Here is a 27,011-nt window from a genome sequence, read left to right as displayed (position 1 = left end):
TCAGAAAGACCATACCAATGTAGGATCTTAATTTGATCACTCTTTTGTTGCTGAGAATTTTCCTGCACGGCAGGAAATGCAAACTTGTAGCGTATTTGGAATTTTCAAGTTTGTAATTTCCACTTTGAAATTTTAGACTCGATTTTCCCTAACGAAAAATGTATCCTGTTGCTGCAGGATTATTTTCCTGCTGTAGCAAACTGTCTCAAATTAAGATCCTACATCTGTATAACTACAATATTGGGCAGATTATTTCAAAGCAAAGGTTTTTACTATAGATGAACACATGAAAGCGAACCCACCGCAACTGGGGCACATCTGCAGCATTATTTTGCTCCTCCACAAACTCCTCCTCAAACTCCTAAAACAGACATCACATTAACTTAAACTCTACTAAACTGCATTTCACCTGCAACATCAACTGAAGCAGACAAAACATTCAGTGACATCATAACAATACTTTCATCTTGACCTAACAACTTGACCCTTGACAGACAACACAAACCTATCGATACCAAAACAATGACACACACCTGTACACACAAGTACAAATGAAATAAGAATTATTGACTGTAGAAAGAGTTTTACCTGAGGAGTGCTGTCAGGGGTCTGGTCCTGGTCCTGGGTGGAGTGGTAAGGTGGAGGGGGACTGGGAGGGGAATCGGAAGGGAAAGGGGGAGGCGGAGAATTCTGGGGGGACTGGTGAGAGGAGCCAGAGGACGGCTCATGAGGGGTGGTGATGATGTCAGAGGTGGAGAACTGATATGCCATCATCTCATCCCCCCTCTCCTGGTACCCCTCCACTGTGGTGGAGATATCCACCTGCTGTTTAACACACAACATGTGACACTGTCAGCCCAACACTGAAAACCACCATATTGAAAACCCCTCAACCAAACACTGAAATAAATCATAACACAGAGAAACAACGGGGTGTACCTGGGCATCCTCATAATAGGTGAACTCAGACCTCCTCTTGACAAGGCCGGACATGAGTCCATGGATCCTTCTACCAAGGAACTAAAAATGAGGCAAGAGATTAGAACGTGTCATTTCATTTTCTGTCAACATGTATTTATTCAAATAGGTAAATGGACATTTGCCACTTTACATTTTTTCTGTGAAAAATTGCCTGACTGTACCTTAATACCAGTCACCTTCTTGTTGGTGAGGACCACCTGGACGAGACCCTTTAAAAGAGACAGAGAAACATTACATTTCATCCAGGAAATATAAGTAGACCTATAGCATGTGCGTCATTTGACACAAATCAGGTGCATTTGAGACGAAAGACCAGTTGAGAATCTCTCACCCATGGGTCCAGGATTTTTTCCTGGATGACTCTGCTCCACCACAGCTGCTTCTCCACTCCCCTCACAATGCACAGGTGATGCATGTCCTCTTCATTTTGCTATAAAGAAAAAACTCCTTCAGTCTCCAGACCTCTCTCTATATGTTAGCTGTAGATGTCTATAACATTTGGCAGGCGATTTCAGTTCTGAGTATAATCCCTGGCAGTGATATAGAGCCCACATGATGTTCGTACGACAAGTTTCCCCTAGGTTTCAATTAGGGACAGACATACAAAAGAAAACCCAGAGACAATTGGGAGTTCAAATACACAGGTGTGTTCATAAATGTTAAGAATATGTCTGAAGTACCTGCACTCGTCTATAATGGATCTTCCAGTAATGGAAATGAAACGAACCCCAGTTCCCAACCAGCTGCAACTTCTCATAGGGAAAACCAGAGTCTTCCCTATTTGGCTGAAAAACAAAGACATCCCCTAATTATAGAGATTGCTCTGTGATTAATAAGACACACAATTGTGGAGATAGAGGACATGGTAATGTGTACTATTACTAATCAGCTATGACTGTCTAATAATGTGATTGACTACCTGTGAATGGCTATCTGAAGGTGCTGACAGTTCGTCAAGCACTAGCCTCCCAGCTTCAGTGAGGTGAATGGTAGGCTCCTCAATAACCAATTTGGAAGTCTGTGAAAAAAAAGGGAACAGGGTAAAGTAAATTCTCCCTATAAGATCAGATGAGCTTTGGTTAATAATGTGTTTGGTTACCTGTGTGTTTAACACTGCAAGCTCTGTTACCAGCATTCTCCCAGCACGAGTGAGGTAGTAGACTGGTTTGGCCTTGGAGAAGACAGGCTATGAAGACAAGGGAATATGTTTTTTCATTATGTGGTTTTATAGAAAACTAGTGACTTGATGTTAATCTTTAATATCCTCTAAAGACCAGAGAGTATCAGAATGGATAGACTCACAAAGATAGGAACACACAAGGGTCCAGACCAAGGGATTAAAGCCAGACAGGACCGGTGCCCAACCTCCTCATCCACATACTAAGGAACAAGACAGGATTAAATTAAGAGTCAGTTTGAATGATAGACAGGTAGCCTATAGGACTGACAGACTGGAATAGGGAGGATCGCAAGAGGAGGCCACTGCATGATAGATTCTAAGACAATTGGCAGTTGAAATACACATGTCTGTGTTCAAAGGTTAAGGAAACATCTGAGGTACCTGCCTATGAATGGTTACCTGTTCATTTTGAGAGGACAGTTCCTCCCATACCATCCTCCTAGCAGGAGTGAAACTGATGATAATGGGCTGCTCCATTGTGAAAATCTGAGAAAATGAGGGAACAGCTTTAAAGATATCAAAGTATTCTACTAGTGGATACTGAAGGTAATTATCCCTATTAGATCAGATGAGTAATGGTTAATAATCTGAATGGTTACCTGTGTGTTTAACATTGCCATCTCTCTCACCAGCATCCTCCCAGCGTGGGTAAGATAATAAATTGGCTGCAGTTTGACAGGCTATAAAAAAAGGGAATATGTTTACAGAAATGTATTTCCAGAAGTTTCTTTTAGAAAAAGTTATGTTTATGTTTAAGCCCCCCTAAAGACCAGAGAGTATCAGAATGGATGGACTTACAGCGTTTGAAACCCACAGAGGTCCAGACCAAGGGATTAAAGCCAGACAGGGCTGCTGCCGAACCTCCTCATCCACGTACTAAGGAACAAGACAGGATCAATTTAAGAGTCAGTTTGAATGATAGACTGGTACTGTATAGGAGTAAAAATATTGGCATAGGGAAGATTGCAAGAGGAGGCCACTGCAATGATAATAGTTGAAATACACAGGTCTGATATAAATGTTAAGAACATGTCTGAAGTACCTGCAGATGAATGGCTACCTCTTCAAGCTGAGAGGACAGTTCATCCAATACCATCATGCCAGCACGAGAGATGAAAATGTGCTGCTCAATCTTGCAAATCTGTAAGAAAATGAGGGAACAGTTTTAAGGGCATCAAAGTATCCCACTACCATAGTAGATACTGAAGGTAATCCTGCCAATTAGATAAAATGAGCTTTGTCCAATAATCTGCATGGTTACCTGTGTGTTTAACACTGCCAGCTCTCTCACCAGCATCCGTCCAGCATGGGTAAGGTAATAAGTTGGCTGCAGTGTTACAGACTATTACAAAAATAGGGAATATGTTTACAGAAATGTATTTTCATATTGTTCTACAGAAAGCATCATGTTTATGTTTAAGTTACATAAACCAGTCTAAAGACCAAAGAGTATCAGAATGGATGGACTTACAGAGCTGGGAACCCACAGAGGACCAGACCAAGGGATTAAAGCCAGACAGGTCCGCTGCCCAACCTCCTCATCCACATACTAAGGAACAAGACAGGATCAAATTAAAAGTCAGTTTGAATGATAGACAGGTAGCCTATAGGTCTGACAGACTGCTATAGGGAGGATCACAAGAGGAGGCTACTGCATGATAGATTCTGAGACACTACACAGGTCTGTGTTGAAAGGTTAAGGAAACATCTGAGGTACCTGCATATGAATGGCTACCTGTTCATTTTGAGAGGACAGTTCATTCCATACCATCCTCCTAGCAGGAGTGAAACAGATGGAAATGGGCTGCTCCACTGTGAATATCTGTGAGAAAATGAGGGAACGAACATCAAAGTATTTCACTACCGTAGTGGATACTGAAGGTAATCCTGCCTATTAGATCAGATGAGCTTTGTCCAATAATCTGCATGGTTACCTGCGTGTTTAACACTGCCAGCTCTCTCAGCAGCATCCTCCCAGCATGGGTAAGGTAATATGTTGGCTGCAGTTATAAAAAATAGGGAATATGTTTACAGAAATGTATTTCCATATTGTTCTTCAGAAAACGTCATGTTTATGTTTAAAGTACATAAACCAGTTTTAAGACCAGAGAGAAGACCAAAGAGTATCAGAATGGATGGACTTACAGAGCTGGGAACCCACAGAGGTCCAGACCAAGGGATTAAAGCCAGACAGGGCCGGTGCCCAACCTCCTCAACCACATACTAAGGAAGAAAATCAGGATCAATTTATGAGTCAGTAAAATGACAGTTTGAATGACAGATTGTTATTGAACCAATCCTGCTAATGAAGCAGTATTGTTATAGCCTGGGTGCCAGTCTGTTTCAGCTCTCTGTCCACTCCTTATGGGATTGTGATGCCAATATCATATTGCCACGATGGAATTGGAAAGAGAGCAGAAAGACTGGCACCCAAGCTATTGATAGGCCTGCAGCATTCTTACCTGAACAAGGACTGGGTCCTCCTGGTCCAGGGTGGGCTCATTATCTTTATGAAAAACAATAAAGGATTGTTTTCTCTAAGTTTAAGAAATACTAGCTACAAGACACCAGACATCTGTCCATGTAGTTAGGCTGATCATATATTTACTTGTGTTTTATATTGTATGACATCAAATGTATTTATGTGTCTGCATAATGTACCAACATGTTCAATTAAACCTAAAGCAAAGTTTTGGTTTCAAAGGAGCAAGTTTGTTTGTTGTTGTTAATCTAGGGCTACACTGTAAAAAATGTCATCACCATGATTGCTACCTAAATGACACCCTATTCCCTATTTAGTGCACTACTTTTGACCAGCGCCTTTTAACCATAGAACTATGGGTCCTGGTCAAAATAAGAAATAGGGTATTGGGTGGCATTTGGGACTATTACTATTTAGACATTGTCAAATATGTAAACTTACCCTCCTCAACCGTGACAACACGGTCCACGCTCTCCACGGTGGCCAGTGCATCCTCACCGATACCGTAATATTTGCTATAAAAGTAGACTGCCGAACCGGTCGCAAACAACAGGCCAGCTGCACTCAGAAGTGGCCTCTCGCGGAGGAATCTCAGCGGGGTCGCTGTCAACAAACGACTGAACATAGACCTACTCATTATCGCTCTACATACTGCAGTGATTTTGACTGAGTTCAAAACCATCTGACAATTCTTTCTTAGAATTACAGGGTTTTATAGGGACCATTAATACGTCAAATTCTTCCATAAGTCATGGTTGGCTATGTCACAATGGGTTATATAAACATGTTTATCAAACTGATTAAAAAACACTCAACAGTGACATCAATTAAATTGAATTTTGAGCATGATTTGGGAGTTTATACAATTGTAAACTATGAAACCATTGTTTAGAGAACAGTAGGAGTATAACCATTTAGAAAATACTGTATCTATGGCTCTGAGTAGGAGTAGAAGGGGGAGCGTCACAATGCGCTCGCCATGGTTCTGAAAAAGAACGTTGCTGCGTTCATCAGCTCTGTGATGTTCTAGGCGGAGACACTCACTGAACCACTCACTTTCACGTTCAAGGTGTCAAAGCGTTAAACCAACATGCATTGGACTAAAACATCATTCAAATAGTTACTAAAAAGCCTACAGATATGTTTTACATTATTATTTTAAATCTCCTGCATAAATCAGCTGAGATAGCCTACTCTTCTCATCTCTTCGCCCTCCTGCCCTGGTGGTTATATCTGAGCGTTTTGATAACTGATTGATAATTTGGATTATTCATATCCAAAGTGAAATGCTGATTGTGTCATATTTATAATGTAGGCCTAGTAGCCCACGTTTCATGACATAACCCTAATCCTAAAATAGACTAAAATTGAAACCCTGGGCGAGCACACAAGCTCTGGCTGTACAGCCGGCAACAATAATACATCCAAAGAGGGTGGCTGTTGAGGAAAACCAGTACACCAACACAAATCTTCATTAGGAGATAAAAGTAATCAGAGGCTAAAAGAAAATGGCAGACAATAGAAATCGAATGCGTATGTTACGGCTGGTTAGTGTTTTAATTACGAAGGACTCCCACAAATCTATTGTCTCTCTAAAAAACTGTAGGCTGCATATTGGTGGTCAAAGTGGTCGAAGCGGTGTAGTGATCCTCGCTAATACAGTGAGCCACATTACAATTCTGACCAAGTGGGTTAAATCTGTTGGAGCGATGCGTAGGGTGTGTGCCTTTCACGCATGTAACCTGGGTTCGCTTCCCCGCCCCTTGTTTGCTACACTATTTTAGGAAAGGGACATCTTCATGACCAACAATCTTACTCTAAAAAAGTTTGGTCAGTCTGTGAAAGTTAGAAAAGGTTGGTTAGTCTGTGAAAGGTAGAAACTTCCAGCAGGAATTGACAGTCATCAGTCAAGGTGGTTGGATTATATAGCTACAGTGGTGCTATGGTTCCAAAAGTGCTGGTGATAAAATTAACATAACTGGCATACACATTTCAAAACAAAAGCCTATGATCAGGTATGGAGTTTTGGAAATTTTGTTAAACCCAACAGTCTATACTCTATAGCACAAAGTGTGATGACCCCAATGATAAAATTGCATGTTACTCTAATTGTGAGATGTGTTACAGTTTACAATAGGCTACTTGGGTCTACTATACCTTCATCCTTTAGCATTCGGTTGCTAGCATTATCTCCACAAGCAAGGGTATCCTGAGGAAAGACAAATCTTCTCCTCCCAGTAGACTAACTGAATCAAAGCCAGTAGCCTCTAACATTACTGCTAGATAGCCATGTAAACACGAACCTCAGTGGCAGAGCTAAAGCTCATCTGAGATCTTGCATAGGCTGCTGTTTACCATAATCAGGATATTTTTTTACAAACCTTGGCGATACTTTCTTTGTTCTCGATTCGGAAGAAACTTGTCTCTTATGAACATCTGTGTGCAGTTGCAGGTGGAACTCCAAAAAACAGAGAATATTCAGAAAAATATTAAATCCACGTTTTGTATTGAGCGATAAATACCGCTTTCATATGTGTAGCTAGATCTTTCTTTTGGTCGCACTGTGGGAAGTGCTGTCATTAAGGCTACTTCTACAAGCAGCCGCTTCGCATAGAAACGACTAGTTACTGCAACGGTGTTGGGACATGTGAGATGTGCACAGCTAAAATGCCGAGGACTGTGCAAAAGGTGGATTTAATATATTTTTTGTCAAATTTTCTCTAGTTTTTGGAGTATGCTACCTGTAACTGCACACAGGCGTTTATAAGAGACACATTTCTTCCTAGGTTAGGGGTCTATAATTGTAAAATAAATGTGTTTGATTGAATAACTAGCCTAATCTAACTATCGTGGTCATACATCTGGACTCTTCATCATAATCATCAACACTTTGAATTACTAAGGAATATTCCTATAGCAACTGGTTGCTAGGGGAAACGAGACACTAGCATTATCCTCTTGTTGTGAGACTGAGAGGGAGGATTGGAGAAGTGCACGAGGAGGGGTGGGAAGCAGAGAAGACGGAGCATGGTTGAAATTCCACCAAATGGATAAGAAGAGGCAGACAAAGTTTGACACATTTATGTTTTCAGTGGTTGACCGACACGAATGAACGAGTAAACCTTGTTTTAGCCTAGTGAAGTATCACAAATTAATACCTCAGTATTAATTATCCACTGCACGGAATCTCCATGAGGGCACAAGTCTGCATGACGATTTTCGCGTGAAGAGAGGCAGCGCGGGAGAGCTGACTTGTCGCCTGGCAGGTATGTTCTGCTATTTTGAATAAAGCTAGCCATACAGCTAATATAAGTTTTAGGCTATTATTAATTGTTAGGTCTATGTTATTAGCCAACAATTTACTGATACAAGTACAGAAACATTCATAGCCAGAGGCAACCTAGGCTACACTGCAATTAACACTATACTTATTATACACGCTATGTTCTACAGTGCTGATTCTAAGAACAGGGTTAATTCCCATAAAGTATCTCTGTCTCTATCACGTACATGCATGGCCAAGGAAGATAGGTTGCATAAACAGATACAAATATAGAGCGATAAGGCGCAAGGGGGACAGGGGAAGAGAATAAACAGTGAGAGGGAAAGAATTGGTGAGTACGCTCTGTCCTGTAAATGCCAGAGCACATCAGCGCCGGAGCTACATCTAGTTTGATGTAAGGAAGTAGCCTACTCGATTGCCTATCCAGGGGCCTTGTATGTGATCAGACCTGTTGTAGGTAGGGTTCGTGTGTGAATGTGAGTATGAAAGTGTGAGTATGTATAGCTGTAAGTATGAGAACGTATCAGTGTAAACTAGGGGTGTAACGATTCGTTTTAACAACGATTCGATTTGTATCACGATTCGTGGTTGTCGATACGATTCAAGGACGATATTGGTTCATTTAGAACGATACGATCCGAAACGATTCAGTGACTTGAAATCGATTCAGTAACCTTTTAGCCAAAAATTCAACCAGTGTGACTGAAATAAATACCTGGATACTGGACAGTGCAGGTGAAGTTTCCTAGATTCCTGTTTATTGTAATGGAATCAGGTATCAATTGATTATGAATATAAATAAACAAGTAAACAACAATGAATGGCAAATGCATTCACATTTTATTTGAATAAAGTGCAAACAACACTTTAGGTTGAATTAACAGGAAGTTAAAATTGTCTGATCTCATTTTCAATATTCAATACATTTTCAATAAAAGTACAGTAAGTGCAACCAACATTTCAACAGTAGGTTTACCTGCTACTTCTGCTTTTGTTTTTCAACATAAAAATATTACAATATTAATATCAAAAATAAAGTGCAACCAACATCTCTTCAGGTTGAATTAACAGTAGGTTTACCTGCTACTTCTGCTTTTGTTTTTCAACATTACAATACAAATACAGTATTAATATCAAAAATAAAGTGCAACCAACATCTCTTCAGGTTGAATTAACAGTAGGTTTACCTGCTACTTCTGCTTTTGTTTTTCAACATTACAATACAAATACAGTATTAATATCAAAAATAAAGTGCAACCAACATTTCTTCAGGTTGAATGAGCAGTGGATGAACCTGCTACTACTCTCATTTTAATAAACAAACAATATTCAACAAAAGATCAAGTGTAACCTACTAGGCTACTCTTCAATGACTACAGATTTTTTTTCAAAAATATCAACTGATCAACATGATCTGGCTGCAGAACACTTCTCTGTGCGTTCACTATGTCGCCAGCAGTACTAAAAACTCGTTCTGCTGGCACAGGTACCGTTTAGCAAGGGAGGAAAGTACAGGTAGCTCTTTCTCCTGAGATCTCCACCACTTCATGGCATTTTCAGTCAAAGGTAACGCATCCTTTGCTCGGTACTTTAACACCTCTGCTCTGGCTGTCTCGCTTGTGGATTTTCTTTCTCTTTGGGTGAAGGAATCGCCAAACAGCGCATCTAAGGCTTTCTTCTTACAAGGAGGTGACTCATTTGGAGCTACAATATAAGAAATATATTTCAAAATATAGTCATGTTTCTCATTAATACAAAACAACAACAATCTTTTATTGGTATCACATGAAACCCACCTGTGGTCTCTTCATTGAATCCTGACAGCTTTGTGCTTGAGCTTCCCTCGTCTTCCTCCTGATTTCCCATTGCTTGCATCTATTGATGTAAGAATGTGTGAACTGTTCAAATTTCTGCTCTGTAATACTGCACACATAAATTTAGAGGAAGATAAAGAACAGATGAGATTTGAGAGAGGACAAATGAAAGGGGAGAAGAGAAAAGAGCAGAGGAAAGAGGAGAGAAGAGTTACCTGGTGGGACACTTCTGCCTCAAAAACCAGTTTTGTGTAGACCTGTTCTCTGTCCTCTTTTTCCAGGTAGGGCAGTTCTTTAAATCGCGGGTCCAACGCTGATGCTGTTTAAAGAACAAGAATATTGCATTCATTGCATTATTAAATTATGTTGACCTGAAATTGCAAGTGATGACCACCTCCTCATACACAAAATAATCAGAAGATTAAACTTTAGTATGTTTAAAAGAAATGTGGCACAGTGATGATGTAAAGCCACCATGAACTAAGAATTGTATTGCAGATATCTTGTTAACTTTTCCATATGAAAAAACAACTCAAATTCAAACTTGAAACGCAAAGGTGTGGCATTTTACAAATGAATACAGTCTAATAACCTAAAATATTAACCAAGTTGATTTTAATTAAGACTCCAAATTAATTACCTATGTTGAGAGCATCTTGGGTGCCTCTGTAGCGTGTGGAGAGGTCACTGGCCATCACCCTCTTAATCTCTGCAACCAGGGTTGAGTCGTCTTCGCATGGCTGTAGGTGTTTCAGCAGTTTTGCTTGAAGAGGAGCAATTACAGAGAGAGTTGGCTGGTCTTCTTCACACATCACAGTGGTTGCCATTTTGACAGGACCCATCAACTGAACAATGTCATCCATGTTGGCAATATCACTCTCACTCAGCGTGCCTACATCTGTGACCCCCTTTCGTAGATCCTTGGACATCAGAGTTGCCATTATAGCTGGCTGTTGTTCCAAAAAACGTTCAAGCATTTCGAATGAACTGTTCCATCTGGTGATTATGTCTTGGATCAGTTTATGTTTTGGTAAATCCATCAGAGTTTGTTTTTCCTGTAGGGCGTGACATGCAATCGGGCTGCGGTGAAAATATCCAACAATTTTTCGCACTTTCCCCAACAACCTGGAAGCACGGTCCACCCCCAAACCCTTCTGCGAGGCAAGGTTGAGTGTATGTGCGAAGCAGGTAATGTGTGGACTGAACTGGGCTTCTGCACCGGCCACAATCATATTCCTGGCGTTATCTGTGACGATGGCAGGATTCTTGTCGTAGATTTTCCACTCCATGCAGGCTTCACGCAGTAACGCGCCAATATTTTTACCAGTATGGGCTTCATTTAAAACTCTGGTTAGCAGAACAAAGGTCTTCATTTTCCACTCCGGATCAATGTGATGAGAGGTAATTGTCACATACCCTTGATTTGAGCATGACGTCCAGCCATCTGTCGTTATCGCTACTCGTTCAGCTTGAGAAAGCGACAGCTTCATATCATTCTTAGTACTTTCGTACAATGCAGGAATAACCTTTTCTGAGAAGTGTGGTCGGCTTGGTATTGTGTACCTTGGCTCCAATTTTTGAATCATTTCACGGAATCCCGGATTTTCAACCACACTGTAGGGTCGCATGTCTTTGCAGATAAACTTGGCAATTGTTGCCGTGATGTTTTTCGCCCGAGCTGAGTTTTGGCCTAGTCTCTGACTAAACATGCAGGCGAGACCTGAGGCTTCTGCAGAGTTGACTTTACCTTTCGCTGCTGTAGCAGCGGGAACGCTGCAAGAGGTGCCTGGACGGTCGGTGTTGTGTGAAATCCCATGGCGCCTTAGTAGGTGGTTGGAGAGATTTGTCGTGTTGCCGTTGTACTTTACTTGACCTTTACATATCCTACAAACAGCGAGCGACTTATTTAGAACATCTCCGTCTTTGCAAAAGCCAAAGTGTTTCCACACACTGGACCGCAATGGTGGCTTGATAATTTCTCGCTCGTCGGCTTCTCCTCTGTAGTCCGCCATGCTATGGTTGTCTTTGCGCCTTTGCGCTGCTGTTGGCGCGATGACGTCACGGATAGGCAGACTGAATCGAGTAATGTTTAAAGCCTTTATCATTAAAAGTGCTAAGAAAAAACATCCATATAAAGTCTGACGTGCTTAAATCCAATGGGTTATTTCCTAGTATCGATACAATCGATTTATTACATTTTAAAACGATGTTAGATCGATATATGTTGTCCAAAAGGCCAACTCGCCGAGCACAGATCGATGTAGTTGGATCATAGGAATATAAATCGATACATCGATGTAGTAGATGGATCGTTACACCCCTAATAATTAAAGAAATGCACACATTTTTGCCACGCATATATAGTCCATATATTTAGCTTTTTAATTGAACCATGTGTAGTACATCTAAAAGAGACAATGAGAAATTCATGATTCAACAAGACAACATAGCCATCAAAAGGGTAGAAATTTAGCATTGCACTTATGTCACAGTACTTTACAGCTTTGATTGGATACATAGAATATATGACAAAGGGTGATGTAATTATCTGAATTACTGTAGATTTTAATAGTTTAATCAAGAGTGAAGTATGGTTATAAGTCCAATGTGAAGATCTCAATTTAGGATTTCTTTATGGAGGAGGTGTTATTCATATACCATTCTCACACTAAATAATCAATATATTATACTGAACAAAAATATAAATGCAACATATAAAGTGTTGGTCCCATGTTTCATGAGCTGAAATAAAAGATCCCAGAAATTCTCCATTCGCACAAAAACCTTATTTCTCTCAGATTTGGTGCACCAATTTGTTTACATCCCTGTTAGTGAGTATTTCTCCTTTGCCAAGATAATCCATCCGCCTGACAGGTGTGGCATATCAAGAAGCTGAATAAACAGCACACCTTGTGCCACACGACACAATGTCACAGATGTCTCAAATTTTGAGGGAGCATGCAGTTGGCATGCTGACTGCAGTAATGGCCACCAGAGCTGTTGCAAGAGAATTTAATGTTCATTTCTCTACCATAAGCCGCCTCCAATGTCGTTTTAGAGAATTTGGCCGTAAGTGCAACTGGCCTCACAACCGCAGACCACGTGTAAGCACGCCAGCCCAGGACCTCCACATCCAGCTTCTTCACCTGCGGGATCGTCTGAGATCAGACACCTGGATAGCTGATGAAACTGTGAGATTGCACAACTGAAGAATTTCTGCACAAACTGTAAGAAAAATTTGCAGGGAAGCCCATCTGCGTGCTCGTTGTACTCACCAGGGTCTTGACCTGACTGCAGTTTGGCATCGTAACTGACTTCAGTGGGCAAATGCTCACCTTCGATGGCCCCTGGCATGCTGAATAAGTGTGCTCTTCACGGATGAATCTCGCGTCGCTTTGCAGAGTGGTTTGTTGATGTCAATGTTGTGAACACAGTGCCCCATGGTGGCAGTGGGATTACGGTATGGGCAGGCATACGCTACGGACAACAAACACAATTGCATTTTATCGATGGCAATTTGAATGCACAGAGATACCGTGACGAGATCCTGAGGCCCATTGTTGTGCCATTCAACTGCCGCCATCACCTCATATATCAGCATGATAATGCACAGTCCCATGTCGCAAGGATCTGTACACAATTCCTGGAAGCTGAAAATGTCACAATTCTTCCATGGCCTGCATATTCACATGACATCTCACACATTGAGCATGTTAGGAATGCTCTGGATCGACGTGCATGACAGCGTGTTTCAGTTCCTGCCAGTATCCAGCAACTTCGCAAAACCATCGAAGAGGAGTGGGACAACATTCTACAGGCCTCAATCAACAGCTTGATCAACTCTATGCTAAGGAGATGTGTCCCGCTGCATGAGGCAAATGGTGGTCACACCAGATACTGACTGGCTTTCTGATCCATGCACCTATCTTTATTTAAAAAGGTATCTGTGACCAACAGATGCACATCTGTATTCCCAGTCATGTGAAATCCATAGATTAGGGCCTAAAGAATATATTTTAATTGACTGATTTCCTTATATGAACTGTAACTCAGTAAAATCTTTGAAATTGTTGCGTTCATATTTTTGTTCAGTGTAGATACAGTGGGGAGAACAAGTATTTGATACACTGCCGATTTTGCAGGTTTTCCTACTTAAAAAGCATGTAGAGGTCTGTAATTTAATTTTTTTTCTCCAGAAAATCACATTGTATGATTTTTAAGTAATTAATTTGCATTTTATTGCATGACATAAGTATTTGATACATCAGAAAAGCAGAACTTAATATTTGGTACAGAAACCTTTGTTTGCAATTACAGAGATCATACGTTTCCTGTAGGTCTTGACCAGGTTTGCACACACTGCAGCAGGGATTTTGGCCCACTCCTCCATACAGACCTTCTCCAGATCCTTCAGGTTTCGGGGCTGTCGCTGGGCAATACGGACTTTCAGCTCCCTCCAAAGATTTTCTATTAGGTTCAGGTCTGGAGACTGGCTAGGCCACTCCAGGACCTTGAGATGCTTCTTACGGAGCCACTCCTTAGTTGCCCTGGCTGTGTGTTTCGGGTCATTGTCATGCTGGAAGACCCAGCCACGACCCATCTTCAATGCTCTTACTGAGGGAAGGAGGTTGTTGGCCAAGATCTCGTGATACATGGCCCCATCCATCCTCCCCTCAATACGGTGCAGTCGTCCTGTCCCCTTTGCAGAAAAGCATCCCCAAAGAATGATGTTTCCACCTCCATGCTTCACGGTTGGGATGGTGTTCTTGGGGTTGTACTCATCCTTCTTCTTCCTCCAAACACGGCGAGTGGAGTTTAGACCAAAAAGCTCTATTTTTGTCTCATCAGACCACATGACCTTCTTCCATTCCTCCTCTGGATCATCCAGATTGTCATTGGCAAACTTCAGACGGGCCTGGACATGTGCTGGCTTGAGCAGGGGGACCTTGCGTGCACTGCAGGATTTTAATCCATGACGGCGTAGTGTGTTACTAATGGTTTTCTTGAGACTGTGGTCCCAGCTCTCTTCAGGTCATTGACCAGGTCCTGCTGTGTAGTTCTGGGCTGATCCCTCACCTTCCTCATGATCATTGATGCCCCACGAGGTGAGATCTTGCATGGAGCATGAACTTCTTCCATTTTCTAATAATTGCGCCAACAGTTGTTGCCTTCTCACCAAGCTGCTTGCCTATTGTCCTGTAGCCCATCCCAGCCTTGTGCAGGTCTACAATTTTATCCCTGATGTCCTTACACAGCTCTCTGGTCTTGGCCATTGTGGAGAGGTTGGAGTCTGTTTGATTGAGTGTGTGGACAGGTGTCTTTTATACAGGTAACGAGTTCAAACAGGTGCAGTTAATACAGATAATGAGTGGAGAACAGGAGGGCTTCTTAAAGAAAAACTAACAATTCTTACTGATTGGTAGGATATCAAATACTTATGTCATGCAATAAAATGCAAATTAATTACTTAAAAATCATACAATGTGATTTTCTGGATTTTTGTTTTAGATTCCGTCTCTCACAGTTGAAGTGTACCTATGATAAAAAATGACAGACCTCTACATGCTTTGTAAGTAGGAAAACCTGCAAAATCGCCAGTGTATCAAATACTTGTTCTCCCCACTGTACATACTATTTATACACATATTGCCAGATTCTTGCTATCAACTGCTGGTTGCAAGGTATATTACCCCGTTTGTATCTTTTGGAACAATGGTAGTCAAGTTTATAAAAATGATGTAGAATAGATGGGCTACCACAGGTGTCACAGGCATCCACAGGTCTTGACCACCATGTTGTGATGCTTCTTTAGGATCACATTGTTGTTGTCGTCACAGAAGAGTACGGAGATGGGACTGAGCTTGGTGGGTGCGCAGCACGCTTTGGGAACCTCGTCCGGCTTCAGAAGGTGAACCTGCCATGAAAAAAGGTCAATCAGACTTATTCATACATGCACTTTTATATAATCAATGATACTATCCTGTTTATAAAAGAGATGTGGATTATTATTATGCAGATACTTCAGTGCTCTCCTACCTCAGTGGGCTGTGGCTTTGCCCCCCTTGTCTGAATTTGGTCAATATATTTTAAACCGGGTTGTCTGTGCGCCACAATACTTTATTATCCACTGAGCCAAAGCCTAGACTTTCAGAAGTTCAACAACAACAACAACTTCCATGAAACATGCTAAAACATGTCAATGGGCCATTGACCTAGCTAGTGACTTAAAAATAACATTTGGTGTTTTTGTTTTATATTATACCAACAACATAGGAAATCCTCTGGTGACAAAATAGGGTCAATAGAATTAGAATGATGACTAGGAATGGCATTTTTATAGAATTCTAATGGTAACCATAGAGTTCCAAACTCACGGAATGGAATTTTTATAGAATTCTAATGGTAACCATAGAGTTCCAAACTCATTTCTATGGCAACACAGCTGTCCATTTTGTAAACAACAATTTTCAAAAAGATGTGTTGCCAAGAGACATCTAACCGATAGAACATCTCGGCATTCTATTGAACGTTTTCTGTTCGAAAACAACAATAACTTCAGTTTGCTGTTCAGCAACAACAAACTTGACTGATTTTTGAGACCTGAGACTGAAAAATCGGCTGGAAAATGCCTGGGTGCTTTTCAAAATTGATGGAGAGAGTGCGTGGACGTCGGCGGTCTACTGCGTCGACAGGTTGTTCAAATTCATTTGTGGGTTGTTTTTGTTGTCTTTTTCCGTTTTGCAGGGTTCGCAATCGTCGGGAGGTGGACAGCGACATCGACTTCGAAGAGGGTATGTTGAGTTTAAACTTCTTATTTTACCACATTTAACAATATAAATGTAATTTGTGAAATGTTGTGTATTTCTGTAATCCATACTTGCAAGCTAACGTTGACTTTAGTAACTTTTGCTAAGAGATGCACTTTTGAACTAGTAGTACTAGCTAGCTCGCTACGTTTTACATCCTAACATTTGTTTGTTTGTATTCCAATGTTCCTAATTTTAGAATCAACTGTCCTGGATGAGGTCCAGTTGGTTGTGCCATTGGATGATGTGCCGGATGTACCACTGCTGCCAGCCATCCTTGAGGAGGTGCCAGATGTGCCGACTATCCTTGAGGTACAATTTTCAGAAAGTTTGAAAAGTATCCCAGATATTCCATTTGTGTCACTTTGACATTCTAAAAATCGTTGTTGTCTGCTTTCTGCTTTAGGGGGCCACTGGTAATTGGCAGTTGATACCGATTAGGTTTAGCTCTCTGTACTGTGGGCCTGTTGTGATCAGGGTAAGCGACCCACACACACAGTCACATCACTGTTGCAGTGTTTGCTGTTTCTAACCTGAATGTATTGTAATGTCAACCCCCTCTTGTGCAGAACAATGCCGGTCCGGTGGCTGAAGCTTGGAGAACTTTCCAGTTCATCAGCCCCATTATCACCTACATGCGTGGGGGATCCCAGGTATGTGTTTTTGTCACTACCTAATCCTAATCTACATTGTCAGTGTCATGTGATCTTGATGGAAATATGTTACAGCGATGGCTGATATTGTTTTGTTGATGTTGTCTTGTTGTTTAACTCCACAGCAGGTGGTGGTGAGAATGCACCATGCGAGTAGGGTTCGAGGCCTGGAGACTCAACTGGTGTGGGCCATCTCCAAGGAGACACACAGACTTAGTCCAGAGGGCATCCCCTACTGTGCCACCAAGGTGCAGTCCATCTCTTGGATCCAGGTAAGATGTAAATACTACTGAATTAGTATTAGATTAGGCTTTTCTTCACTTACTCCATTTGGCCTTAACATGTCGTTTCTCTCTGTCAGTATGTGGCTGGCAGGGTGACCCAGTATGCGTCTCACCTCCGCCACGAGACGTCTGTTGCCGTGACGCTTGGCTGCTACCAGGTAAATAAACAATTTCCTATGTATATAGAATATAAATTACAGGGCATTTTTCCATTAGATATGGTTTGTTTTCTAATAACGTGTGTTGTGTGTGTGTGTTTTGAGCAGCAAACTGATGTCTCGGTGGCGTACGCCACTCTCCACATGGGGCTGGATGGGCTGCTCTCCTTCTCGGCGTGGTCGGAGGCTGCCTCCGTCTCTACGCCCACCACTCAGCAGTTCACTGAGCCAGAGCCTGAGGGCCACAACTGCTATGAGGTCAGATGTTACACACACACATACTATTGACTAGTAGCATTAAGATCCTTCGATTGACCCATTGTTTGTCATGTCATTACATTGGTCACTGATGTTGAATGTTTGTTCTGTTGTTGTAGGGCTGGGAGGAGGACCTGCTGCCTGAGGAGAGGGAGGTTCCTCTGCTAAAGTGAGTCCCTCTAAATGTGTGTGTAGCCTGGGCTTGTCAGATGCTGAAGGATAGGGGTCACAATGCTGTTATCCCCCATTGACAGTACTGGTTGACAAACTCCATTCCCTCTCTTCCACAGCCTCTACCTTACCACCAAGAGAGTGGAGGACATCGGCCTGAGGCTCATCTCCCTGCGCCAGGCCTTTACTGTGAGTGGACCCACTTTTCTTTGACTCTCTGTGTCTTCCTGTTCTGTCTGTCTCCTAGAGGAAGATGGGTGTCTCACCCTAACTCTTCCCTCTTCTCTAGACCCTGCTCGGTTCCACCCTGAGCAGGAACCATCTGTTTGTGGCGGGAAAGGTCCTACTGGGCGCACTGGTTCAGGTCCACCAGATGGTAGCTCACTAACTCATTGTCCTTCAAGGGAAAGAGAGCGTCCTCGTGGGAAATGTGTTCTGTGCACTAACATCACTGCTCTTTGCTTTGTGATAGGATGAGGCCGAATTCATCCGTGCCTATAACGACTTTGTGAACTACCTGAGTGACCCCTCCAAGCAGATTGACATTGAGAGGGAGCTGGCTGAGGCAAAGGTGAGTTCATTAACTCTTTCAAGGCTCACTTTGAGTTCTTCCACATGCATGTCTTTTATACGGAACAGTAGCTGATCTATTTGAAATCATTCCTATTTTCTCCAAACGTGTTTTCTTGTCCTAGATCCATCATGTTAACCTGATAGACGTCCTTTTTGAGCTGGTGCTGTTTGGGATGATGACAGCTCAGAAATCCCTGATGGTGGTAAGTAGCATCTCGCTGGTAAATGTTTAGATGTCTGTCTATTAGCAATTTCACTTCAATTTCTCTTCTCTCCTCCTCTGTTTACTTTAGCAACCTGGTGGGTTCATGGAGCGTCTGTACGCTCTCCTGTACTCCTTCCTGCCCACTGTTGCCAGCATTGAGCCAAAGGCTGAGAGATACCTGTTGCTGCTCAATGTAAGAGTCAAGAGTTTACTTCCTGTTTTCTTCCTTATTACTAGTTTACTTCCTCTTTACTCGTTCCTGGTTAACAGGGTTTCAATTCCGTTTTAGGGGGAGTAACTCTCATTGTCTCTCTCCTCTTGATAAGCTAGTAGCTCAGAGCCATTTTCTATGTGTGGTGTGGTGTTCCCTTCAGGGCGGGCTGATGGCTCTGCTAGATGACATGTTTGGGCAGCAGCTGGCCTGGTACTTTAACCGAGAGTCTCTGGTCACTGAGCTCTCCAGCCTCCTGGAGTACCACCTGGAGTACCTCATGGCCAGCATGTAGTCCTACTGCAGAGACCTGAAGGGCCACGCCACACCTCTCTCTCTCTCTCTCTCTCTCTCTCTCTCTCTCTCTCTCTCTCTCTCTCTCTCTCTCTCTCTCTCTCTCTCTCTCTCTCTCTCTCTCTCTCTCTCTCTCTCTCTCTCTCTCTCTCTCTCTCTCTCTCTCTCTCTCTCTCTCTCTCTCTCTCTCTCTCTCTCTCTCTCTCTCTCTCTCTCTCTCTCTCTCTCTCTCTCTCTCTCTCTCTCTCTCTCTCTCTCTCTCTCTCTCTCTCTCTCTCTCTCTCTCTCTCTCTCTCTCTCTCTCGAATTGAGGACTTGAAGTGCTTCGTTGAACCCTGATTAGTTAACACCCATTAAATGAATGTATTCTCTTGTTTTCTCTCCCCACAGGATTCTTGTGACACTTTGCCACCTAACAGGGATCTATACTTTGCACTGAATTTGACATTTTTAAATACAATAAATAGTAGTTCAAAAGCATTTGTCTCTGTCTTTTCATTTATTTGATTATTTCATCACTATTTCCTATTCCTGGAGTTGTTATGAGGCTAATATTACATGAACAATTATGCTCTATTCTTTGCTTATGGAAATAAAAACCAACTTTAAGTTGATTTACATGTACTACAGGCCCACACTTTATGGCATTGTACTGTGATGTGTGATACTGTACTATTTAAAAACATGTAGGCCTACATACACTGAGTGTACAAAACATTAAGAACACCTTGCTAATATTGAGTTGCACCCCCTGTTGCTCAGAACAGCCTCAATTTGTCGGGGCATGGACTCTACAAGGTGTCGAAAGCATTCCAAAGGGATTCTGGCCCATGTTGACTCCAATGCTTCCCACAGTTTTGGAAGTTTTGGTGAGGGAGGCCCTGCTCTCTCCTCTTCCAGATGTTTAGTTCATTTCATTCCGATCTCCTCTGCATTATTGTAGCCATTTGCTACAGCCTGTCAACTATGCCTCTGCCTATCCCTGTTCTCTCCTCTCTGCACAGGCTACACAAACGCCTCACACCGCGTGGCTGCTGCCTCTCTAACCTGGTGGTCCCTGCACGCACCCCACACCTGGAGTTCCAGGTCTCAGGCAGCCTCTGGAACTGCCGTTCTGCTGCCAACAAAGCTGACTTCATCCCAGCCTATGCTAACCTCCAGTCCCTCGACTTCCTGGCGCTGACGGAAACATGGATTACCACTGAAAACTCCTACTGCTCTCTCCTCGTCTGACCATGTGTTCTCGCATACCCCGAGAGCATCTGGTCAGAGGGGTGGTGGCACAGGAATCCTCATCTCTCCCAAGTGGACATTCTCAATTTTTCCCCTAACCCACCTGTCTATCTCCTCATTTGAATTCCATGCTGTCACAGTCACTAGCCCATTTAAGCTTAATATCCTTGTCATCTATCGCCCTCCAGGTTCCCTTGGAGAGTTCATCAATGAGCTTGACGCCTTGATAAGTTCCTTTCCTGAGGATGGCTCACCCCTCACAGTTTTGGGGGATTTCAACCTCCCTATGTCCACATTTGACTCATTTCTCTCTGCCTCCTTCTTTCCACTCCTCTCCTCTTTTGACCTCACCCTCTCACCGTTTCCCCCTACTCACAAGGCAGGCAATACGCTTGACCTCATCTTTACTAGATGCTGCTCTTCTACTAATCTCACTGCAACTCCCCTCCATGTCTCCGACCACTACTTTGTTTCCTTTTCTCTCTCGCTCTCCTCCAACACTACTCACTCTGCCCCTACACAGATGGTAATGCGCCGCCGCAACCTTCGCTCTCTCTCTCCCACTACTCTCTCCTCTTCCATCCTATCATCTCTTCCCTCTGCTCAATCCTTCTCCCTCCAATCTCCTGATTCTGCCTCCTCAACCCTCCTCTCCTCCCTTTCTGCATCCTTTGACTCTCTGTGTCCCCTATCCTCCCGGCCGGCTCGGTCCTCCCCTCCAGCTCCGTGGCTTGATGACTCATTGCGAGCTCACAGAACAGAGCTCCGGGCAGCGGAGCGGAAATGGAAGAAAACTAAACTCCCTGCCGACCTGGCATCTTTTCACTCCCTCCTCTCTACATTTTCTTCATCTGTTTCTGCTGCTAAGGCCACTTTCTACCACTCTAAATTCCAAGCATCTGCCTCTAACCCTAGGAAGCTCTTTGCCACATTTTCCTCCCTCCTGAATCCTCCCCCCCCCTCCTCTCTCTCTGTGGATGACTTCGTCAACCACTTTGAAAAGAAGGTTGACGACATCCGATCCTCGTTTGTTAAGTCTAATGACACTGCTGGTCCTACTCACACTGCCCTACCCTATGCTTTGACTTCTTTCTCCCCTCTCTCTCCAGATAAAATCCTGCGACTTGTGACTGCAGGCCGCCCAACAACCTGCCCGCTTGACCCCATCCCCTCCTCTCTTCTCCAGACCATCTCCGGTGACCTTCTCCCCTACCTCACCTCGCTGATCAACTCATCCTTGACCGCTGGCCATGTCCCTTCCGTCTTCAAGAGAGCGAGAGTTGCTCCCCTTCTCAAAAAACCAACACTCGATCCCACTGATGTCAACAACTACAGACCAGTATCCCTTCTTTCTTTTCTTTCCAAAACAATTGAGCGTGCCGTCTTTAGCCAACTCTCTTGCTATCTCTCGCAGAATGACCTTCTTGATCCAAACCAGTCAGGTTTCAGGACTGGTCATTCAACTGAGACTGCTCTTCTCTGTGTCACGGAGGCTCTCCACACTGCTAAAGCTAACTCTCTCTCCTCTGCTCTTGTCCTTCTAGACCCGTCTGCTGCCTTTGATACTGTGAACCATCAGATCCTCCTCTCCACCCTCTCCGAGCTGGGCATCTCCGGCGCGGCTCACTCCTGGATTGCGTCCTACCTGACCGGTCGCTCCTACCAAGTGGCGTGGCGAGAAGCTGTCTCCGCACCACGTGCTCTCACCACTGGTGTCCCCCAGGGCTCAGTTCTAGGCCCTCTCCTTTTCTCCCTATACACCAAGTCACTTGGCTCTGTCATATCCTCACATGGCCTCTCCTATCATTGCTACGCTGACGATACACAACTAATCTTCTCCTTTCCCCCTTCTGATAACCAGGTGGCGAATCGCATCTCTGCATGTCTGGCAGACATATCAGTATGGATGACGGATCACCACCTCAAGCTGAACCCTGGCAAGACGGAGCTGCTCTTCCTCCCGGGGAAGGACTGCCCGTTCCATGATCTCGCCATCACGGTTGACAACTCCGTTGTGTCCTCCTCCCAGAGTGCGAAGAGCCTTGGCGTGACCCTGGACAACACCCTGTCGTTCTCCGCTAACATCAAGGCGGTGACCCGCTCCTGCAGGTTCATGCTCTACAACATTCGGAGAGTACGACCCTGCCTTACACAGGAAGCGGCACAGGTCCTAATCCAGGCACTTGTCATCACCCGTCTGGATTACTGCAACTCGCTGTTGGCTGGCCTCCCTGCCTGTGCCATTAAACCCCTACAACTCATCCAGAACGCCGCAGCCCGTCTGGTGTTCAACCTTCCCAAGTTCTCTCACGTCACCCCCCTCCTCCGCACACTCCACTGGCTTCCAGTTGAAGCTCGCATCCGTTACAAGACCATGGTGCTTGCCTATGGAGCAGTGAGGGGAACGGCACCTCTGTACCTTCGGGCTCTGATCAGTCCCTACACCCAAACGAGGGCATTGCGTTCATCCAACTCTGGCCTGCTGGCTCCCCTTCCTCTGCGGAAGCATAGTTCCCGCTCAGCCCAGTCAAAACTGTTCGCTGCTCTGGCACCCCAATGGTGGAACAAGCTCCCTCACGACACCAGGACAGCGGAGTCACTCACCACCTTCCGGAGACATTTGAAACCCCACCTCTTTAAGGAATACCTGGGATAGGATAAAGTAATCCTTCTACCCCCCCAAAAAAAATTGTAAAGTGGTTATCCCACTGGCTATAGGGTGAATGCACCAATTTGTGAGTCGCTCTGGATAAGAGCGTCTGCTAAATGACGTAAATGTGCCCTTGAGCAAGGCACTTAACCCTAATTGCTCCTGTAAGTCGCTCTGGATAAGAGCGTCTGCTAAATGACTAAAATGTAAATGTAAATGTAAGTTGGCTGAATGACCTTTGGGTGGTGGACCATTCTTGATACACCTACTACCATAACACGTTCAAAGGATCATAGATTTCACCTGAATTTACCTGGTTAGTCTATGTCATGGAAAGAGCAGGTGTTCCTAATGTTTTGTACACTCAGTGTATGTTAGTTGTGTAGTAACCTGGTACAGTATAAAGTCCACCACTATAGGGCACAATTGCTTCAGTCTTGAAAGTTACTTCTCACTATCCGAACTCTATATTAAGACTCTGCCATTGTAGACTCAGGTAAATTGGTTATTTTAGTTTCAGTTTGCCATATTTGCCATTAATGTCTGAGTCATTTACCGTCATTCCCACTGAAACCAATGTTAGAGTTCATGTATAGCCCCTGGTTCACCCCAGACTTGACTGCCCTTGACCAGCACAAAAACATCCTGTGGCGTACTGCATTAGCATCGAACAGCCCCCGCGATATGCAACTTTTCAGGGGAGTCAGGAAGCAATATACACAATCAGTTAGGAAAGCAAAGGCTAGCTTTTTCAAACAGAAATCTGCATTCTGTAGCACTAACTACAAAAAGTTTTGGGACACTGTAAAGTCCATGGAGAATAAGAGCACCTCATTTACATTTACATTTTAGTCATTTAGCAGACGCTCTTATCCAGAGCGACTTACAGTTAGTGAATACATATATATTTTTTTATACTGGCCCCCGTGGGAATCGAACCCACAACCCTGGCGTTGCAAACGCCATGCTCTATGAACTGAGCTACATCCCTGCCGGTCATTCCCTCCCCTACCCTGGACGACGCTGGGCCAATTGTGCGCCGCCCATGAGTCTCCCGGTCGCGGCCGGCTGCGGCAGAGCCTGGATTCGAACCAGGATCTCTAGTGGCACAGTTAGCACTGCGATGCAGTGCCTTAGACCACTGCGCCACTCAGGACACCTCCTCCCAGCTACCCACTGCACTGAGGCTAGGAAACACTATCACCACCGATAAATCTACGATAATCGAGAATTTCAATAAGCATTTTGCTACGGCTGGCAATGCTTTCCACCTGGCTACCCCTACCCCGGCCATCAGCTCTGCACCCTGCGCTGCAACTTGCCCATGCCCCACCCCCAACACCTCCATTGGCCGCCATTCCTTCCAGTTCTCTGCTGCAAATGACTGGAACGAACTGAAAAAATCTCTGAAGCTGGAGACACTTATCTCCCTCACTAACTTTAAGCATCAGTTGTCAGAGCAGCTTACCGATCACTGCACCTGTACACAGCCTATCTGAAATTAGCCCACCCAACTACCTCATCCCCATATTGTTATTTACATTGTTATTTATTTTGCTCATTTGCACCCCAGTATCTCTATTTGTACATCATCTTCTGCACATCTATCACTCCAGTGTTAATACTAAATTGTTATTATTTTACACTATGGCCTATTTACTGCCTTACCTCCATAACTTACTACATTTGCTCACACTGTATATATATTTTCTATTGTGTTATTGACTGTACGTTTTGTTTATTCCATATGTAATTCTGTGTTGTTGTTGTTGTTTTTAACGCACTGCTTTGCTTTATCTTGGCCAGGTCGCAGTTCTAAATGAGAAGAAAGAAAGAAAAAATAATTGTGAGAGAGGGTGTAGTAGTGCATACTGACCACTAGTTGGATCATAGCGTGGTTGGTGGCGTTCATGCAGGAACCCAAAGGGTATAAGCATTCTCCATCACAGTAGAAGGGCAGAGTAACCCCTAGGAGCCAGGACCCAGTCCTTATGGAGAGAAATACCATAGAAATAGAATGACAAGATTAGATTAATGACTAGAATATACTCTATTTCTATGAGAAATACATCATAAAACATGCAAAGAACATACACTACAATGCACATACTACACAAATGCCTTGCTTCCCTAAAAATACTAATTGTGTGTTACAGCAAATAAGGTGATACAATGTTAGATCATGATATTATCTATTCAGTAGATTGAGTAGTTAAGGGAGACAGAAGCTCTCCTTCCAGCCTAGGTCACTAAAGCTCACATATAATTCATGTCTCTTGCAAGCCTGACGCCCACTGTTGACGTGGCTGTGATCTGAAAGGGATCAAAAAAGATGTTATGAGACAGGACAGACTGTAAAGCATGCTTTGGATGCATTGGATTTAAAATAAAGACACAATTAAATGTAAAGTAATTTTGTAATTTGGATGTACTATCCCTTTAAACTCTGCATAAAACAAGCTTAACAACAAGACCAAAAACCAGTGTTGTCCCCTGATCTTGTATGACCTCACCATATATACTGGGCAGGGGACGGTCATATTTGGGCTTCTTCTTGCGGGGGTTGGGATTCAGGGCGCGACAGGGGGCCTGGCTGGCCCTGAAGAAGGTCACCATGAAGGGCTGTTTGGAGCAGGGGCCCCTTCGACCCACCAAGCCTACCCACCCAGCTGACAAGGACTGGTCTGATAGAGAGAAAACAATGTGTGTGTGTGTTTGTGTGTGTGTGTGTGTGTGTGTGTGAGAGTGATACAATCTTGAGGTAAACCAAAACAGCATATCTCCATTTCTATGTATTACTAAACAATTACAAATACTACGTGACATTATATTGCTACTGCACAGGTATTGGTCTATTATTCTGAGTTAACTTGCCTCTTTATTCAAATGTATAATAATCAAGAAATCCACTTTCTGGGAAATACCCTCCCCATCTGCAGAGCATTTCCTGACCCTGACCATAGTATTAACTCTATGAGGCTCACCCTCCTCTGTGTCCACATAGAGACGAATGCGCTGCAGGGGTGCAGGGCGTGACAAATAAACTCGAAACAGGGAATGTTTACTGGTTGCTCATGAGGTCAAGGGGAAGTCAATGTGTGGAATAAATTTGACTAGTTGTGGAAAATATTCTAGATCAAGAAAAATAAGGTAAGGAGCAAGCACTGCATGCATATTATGTGTGCCAAACAGGTGCTGCGTAGATTGCAATGTAATTTTTCTGACCTTTTGGAACAACGTAAACAACAATAACTACATTATAAGCGTACCAGAGAGTTTGTTGTAACGTTTTTTTGCTAAGCCTTTATTACAGCAAAGACTAAAAACAGTCACATTCATTTGTGAATGCAATTTCCGAAATGGAACGGCTTATTGTTTAAGCTAATTATTTTAGGCTCGCTTTATTTTATTTTAAAACTAACATGCTTGATTGCATTTCAAATCATGAATGACTCATATGCTATGTGATGACATGGACGAATGAAAGATTGATTGAAATATAGGCCTAAATAAGTTACAGTATTAAAACTAAACAGGATACGCTCTTAGGCCTACAGCTCAATGGTGGTTATACAGGGCTGCTATACTAAGCCTACTAATGATAATGGCAATACTTATTATAATGATGATCATAATAATAATAGTAATAATAACAATAAGAAGGATATCAAGAAAAAGCAGGGTTATTATTATTATCATTATTATTCAATCTGACACTTTGGAACAATGTAAACAACACTAAATAAATTATAAAGATACCAGAGAGGCTGTTCTA

General features: G+C 43.2%; 1 protein-coding gene across 1 annotated transcript; it reads right to left on the bottom strand.

Annotated features, from left to right (window-relative positions):
* Positions 1 to 9,370: 9,370 nt before the first annotated feature.
* LOC311132477 (E3 SUMO-protein ligase ZBED1-like) lies at positions 9,371 to 11,216 on the bottom strand (the record flags this gene model as incomplete). Its single annotated transcript, XM_084165763.1, has 4 exons — positions 10,381 to 11,216; positions 9,956 to 10,059; positions 9,723 to 9,801; positions 9,371 to 9,630 (listed from the first exon to the last, which is right to left on the bottom strand). The coding sequence occupies exons 1-4, from the start codon at positions 11,111 to 11,113 to the stop codon at positions 9,371 to 9,373; spliced, it is 1,176 nt and encodes a 391-aa protein (XP_084021889.1). The 5' UTR covers positions 11,114 to 11,216.
* Positions 11,217 to 27,011: the final 15,795 nt, after the last annotated feature.

The sequence above is a fragment of the Coregonus lavaretus genome (genome assembly GCF_964263955.1).
Source record: "Coregonus lavaretus genome assembly, chromosome: 7".
Taxonomy (NCBI): domain Eukaryota; kingdom Metazoa; phylum Chordata; class Actinopteri; order Salmoniformes; family Salmonidae; genus Coregonus; species Coregonus lavaretus.
The sequence above is the reverse complement of the archived record's forward strand: the minus strand, read 5'-3'. Positions and strand labels throughout refer to the sequence as shown.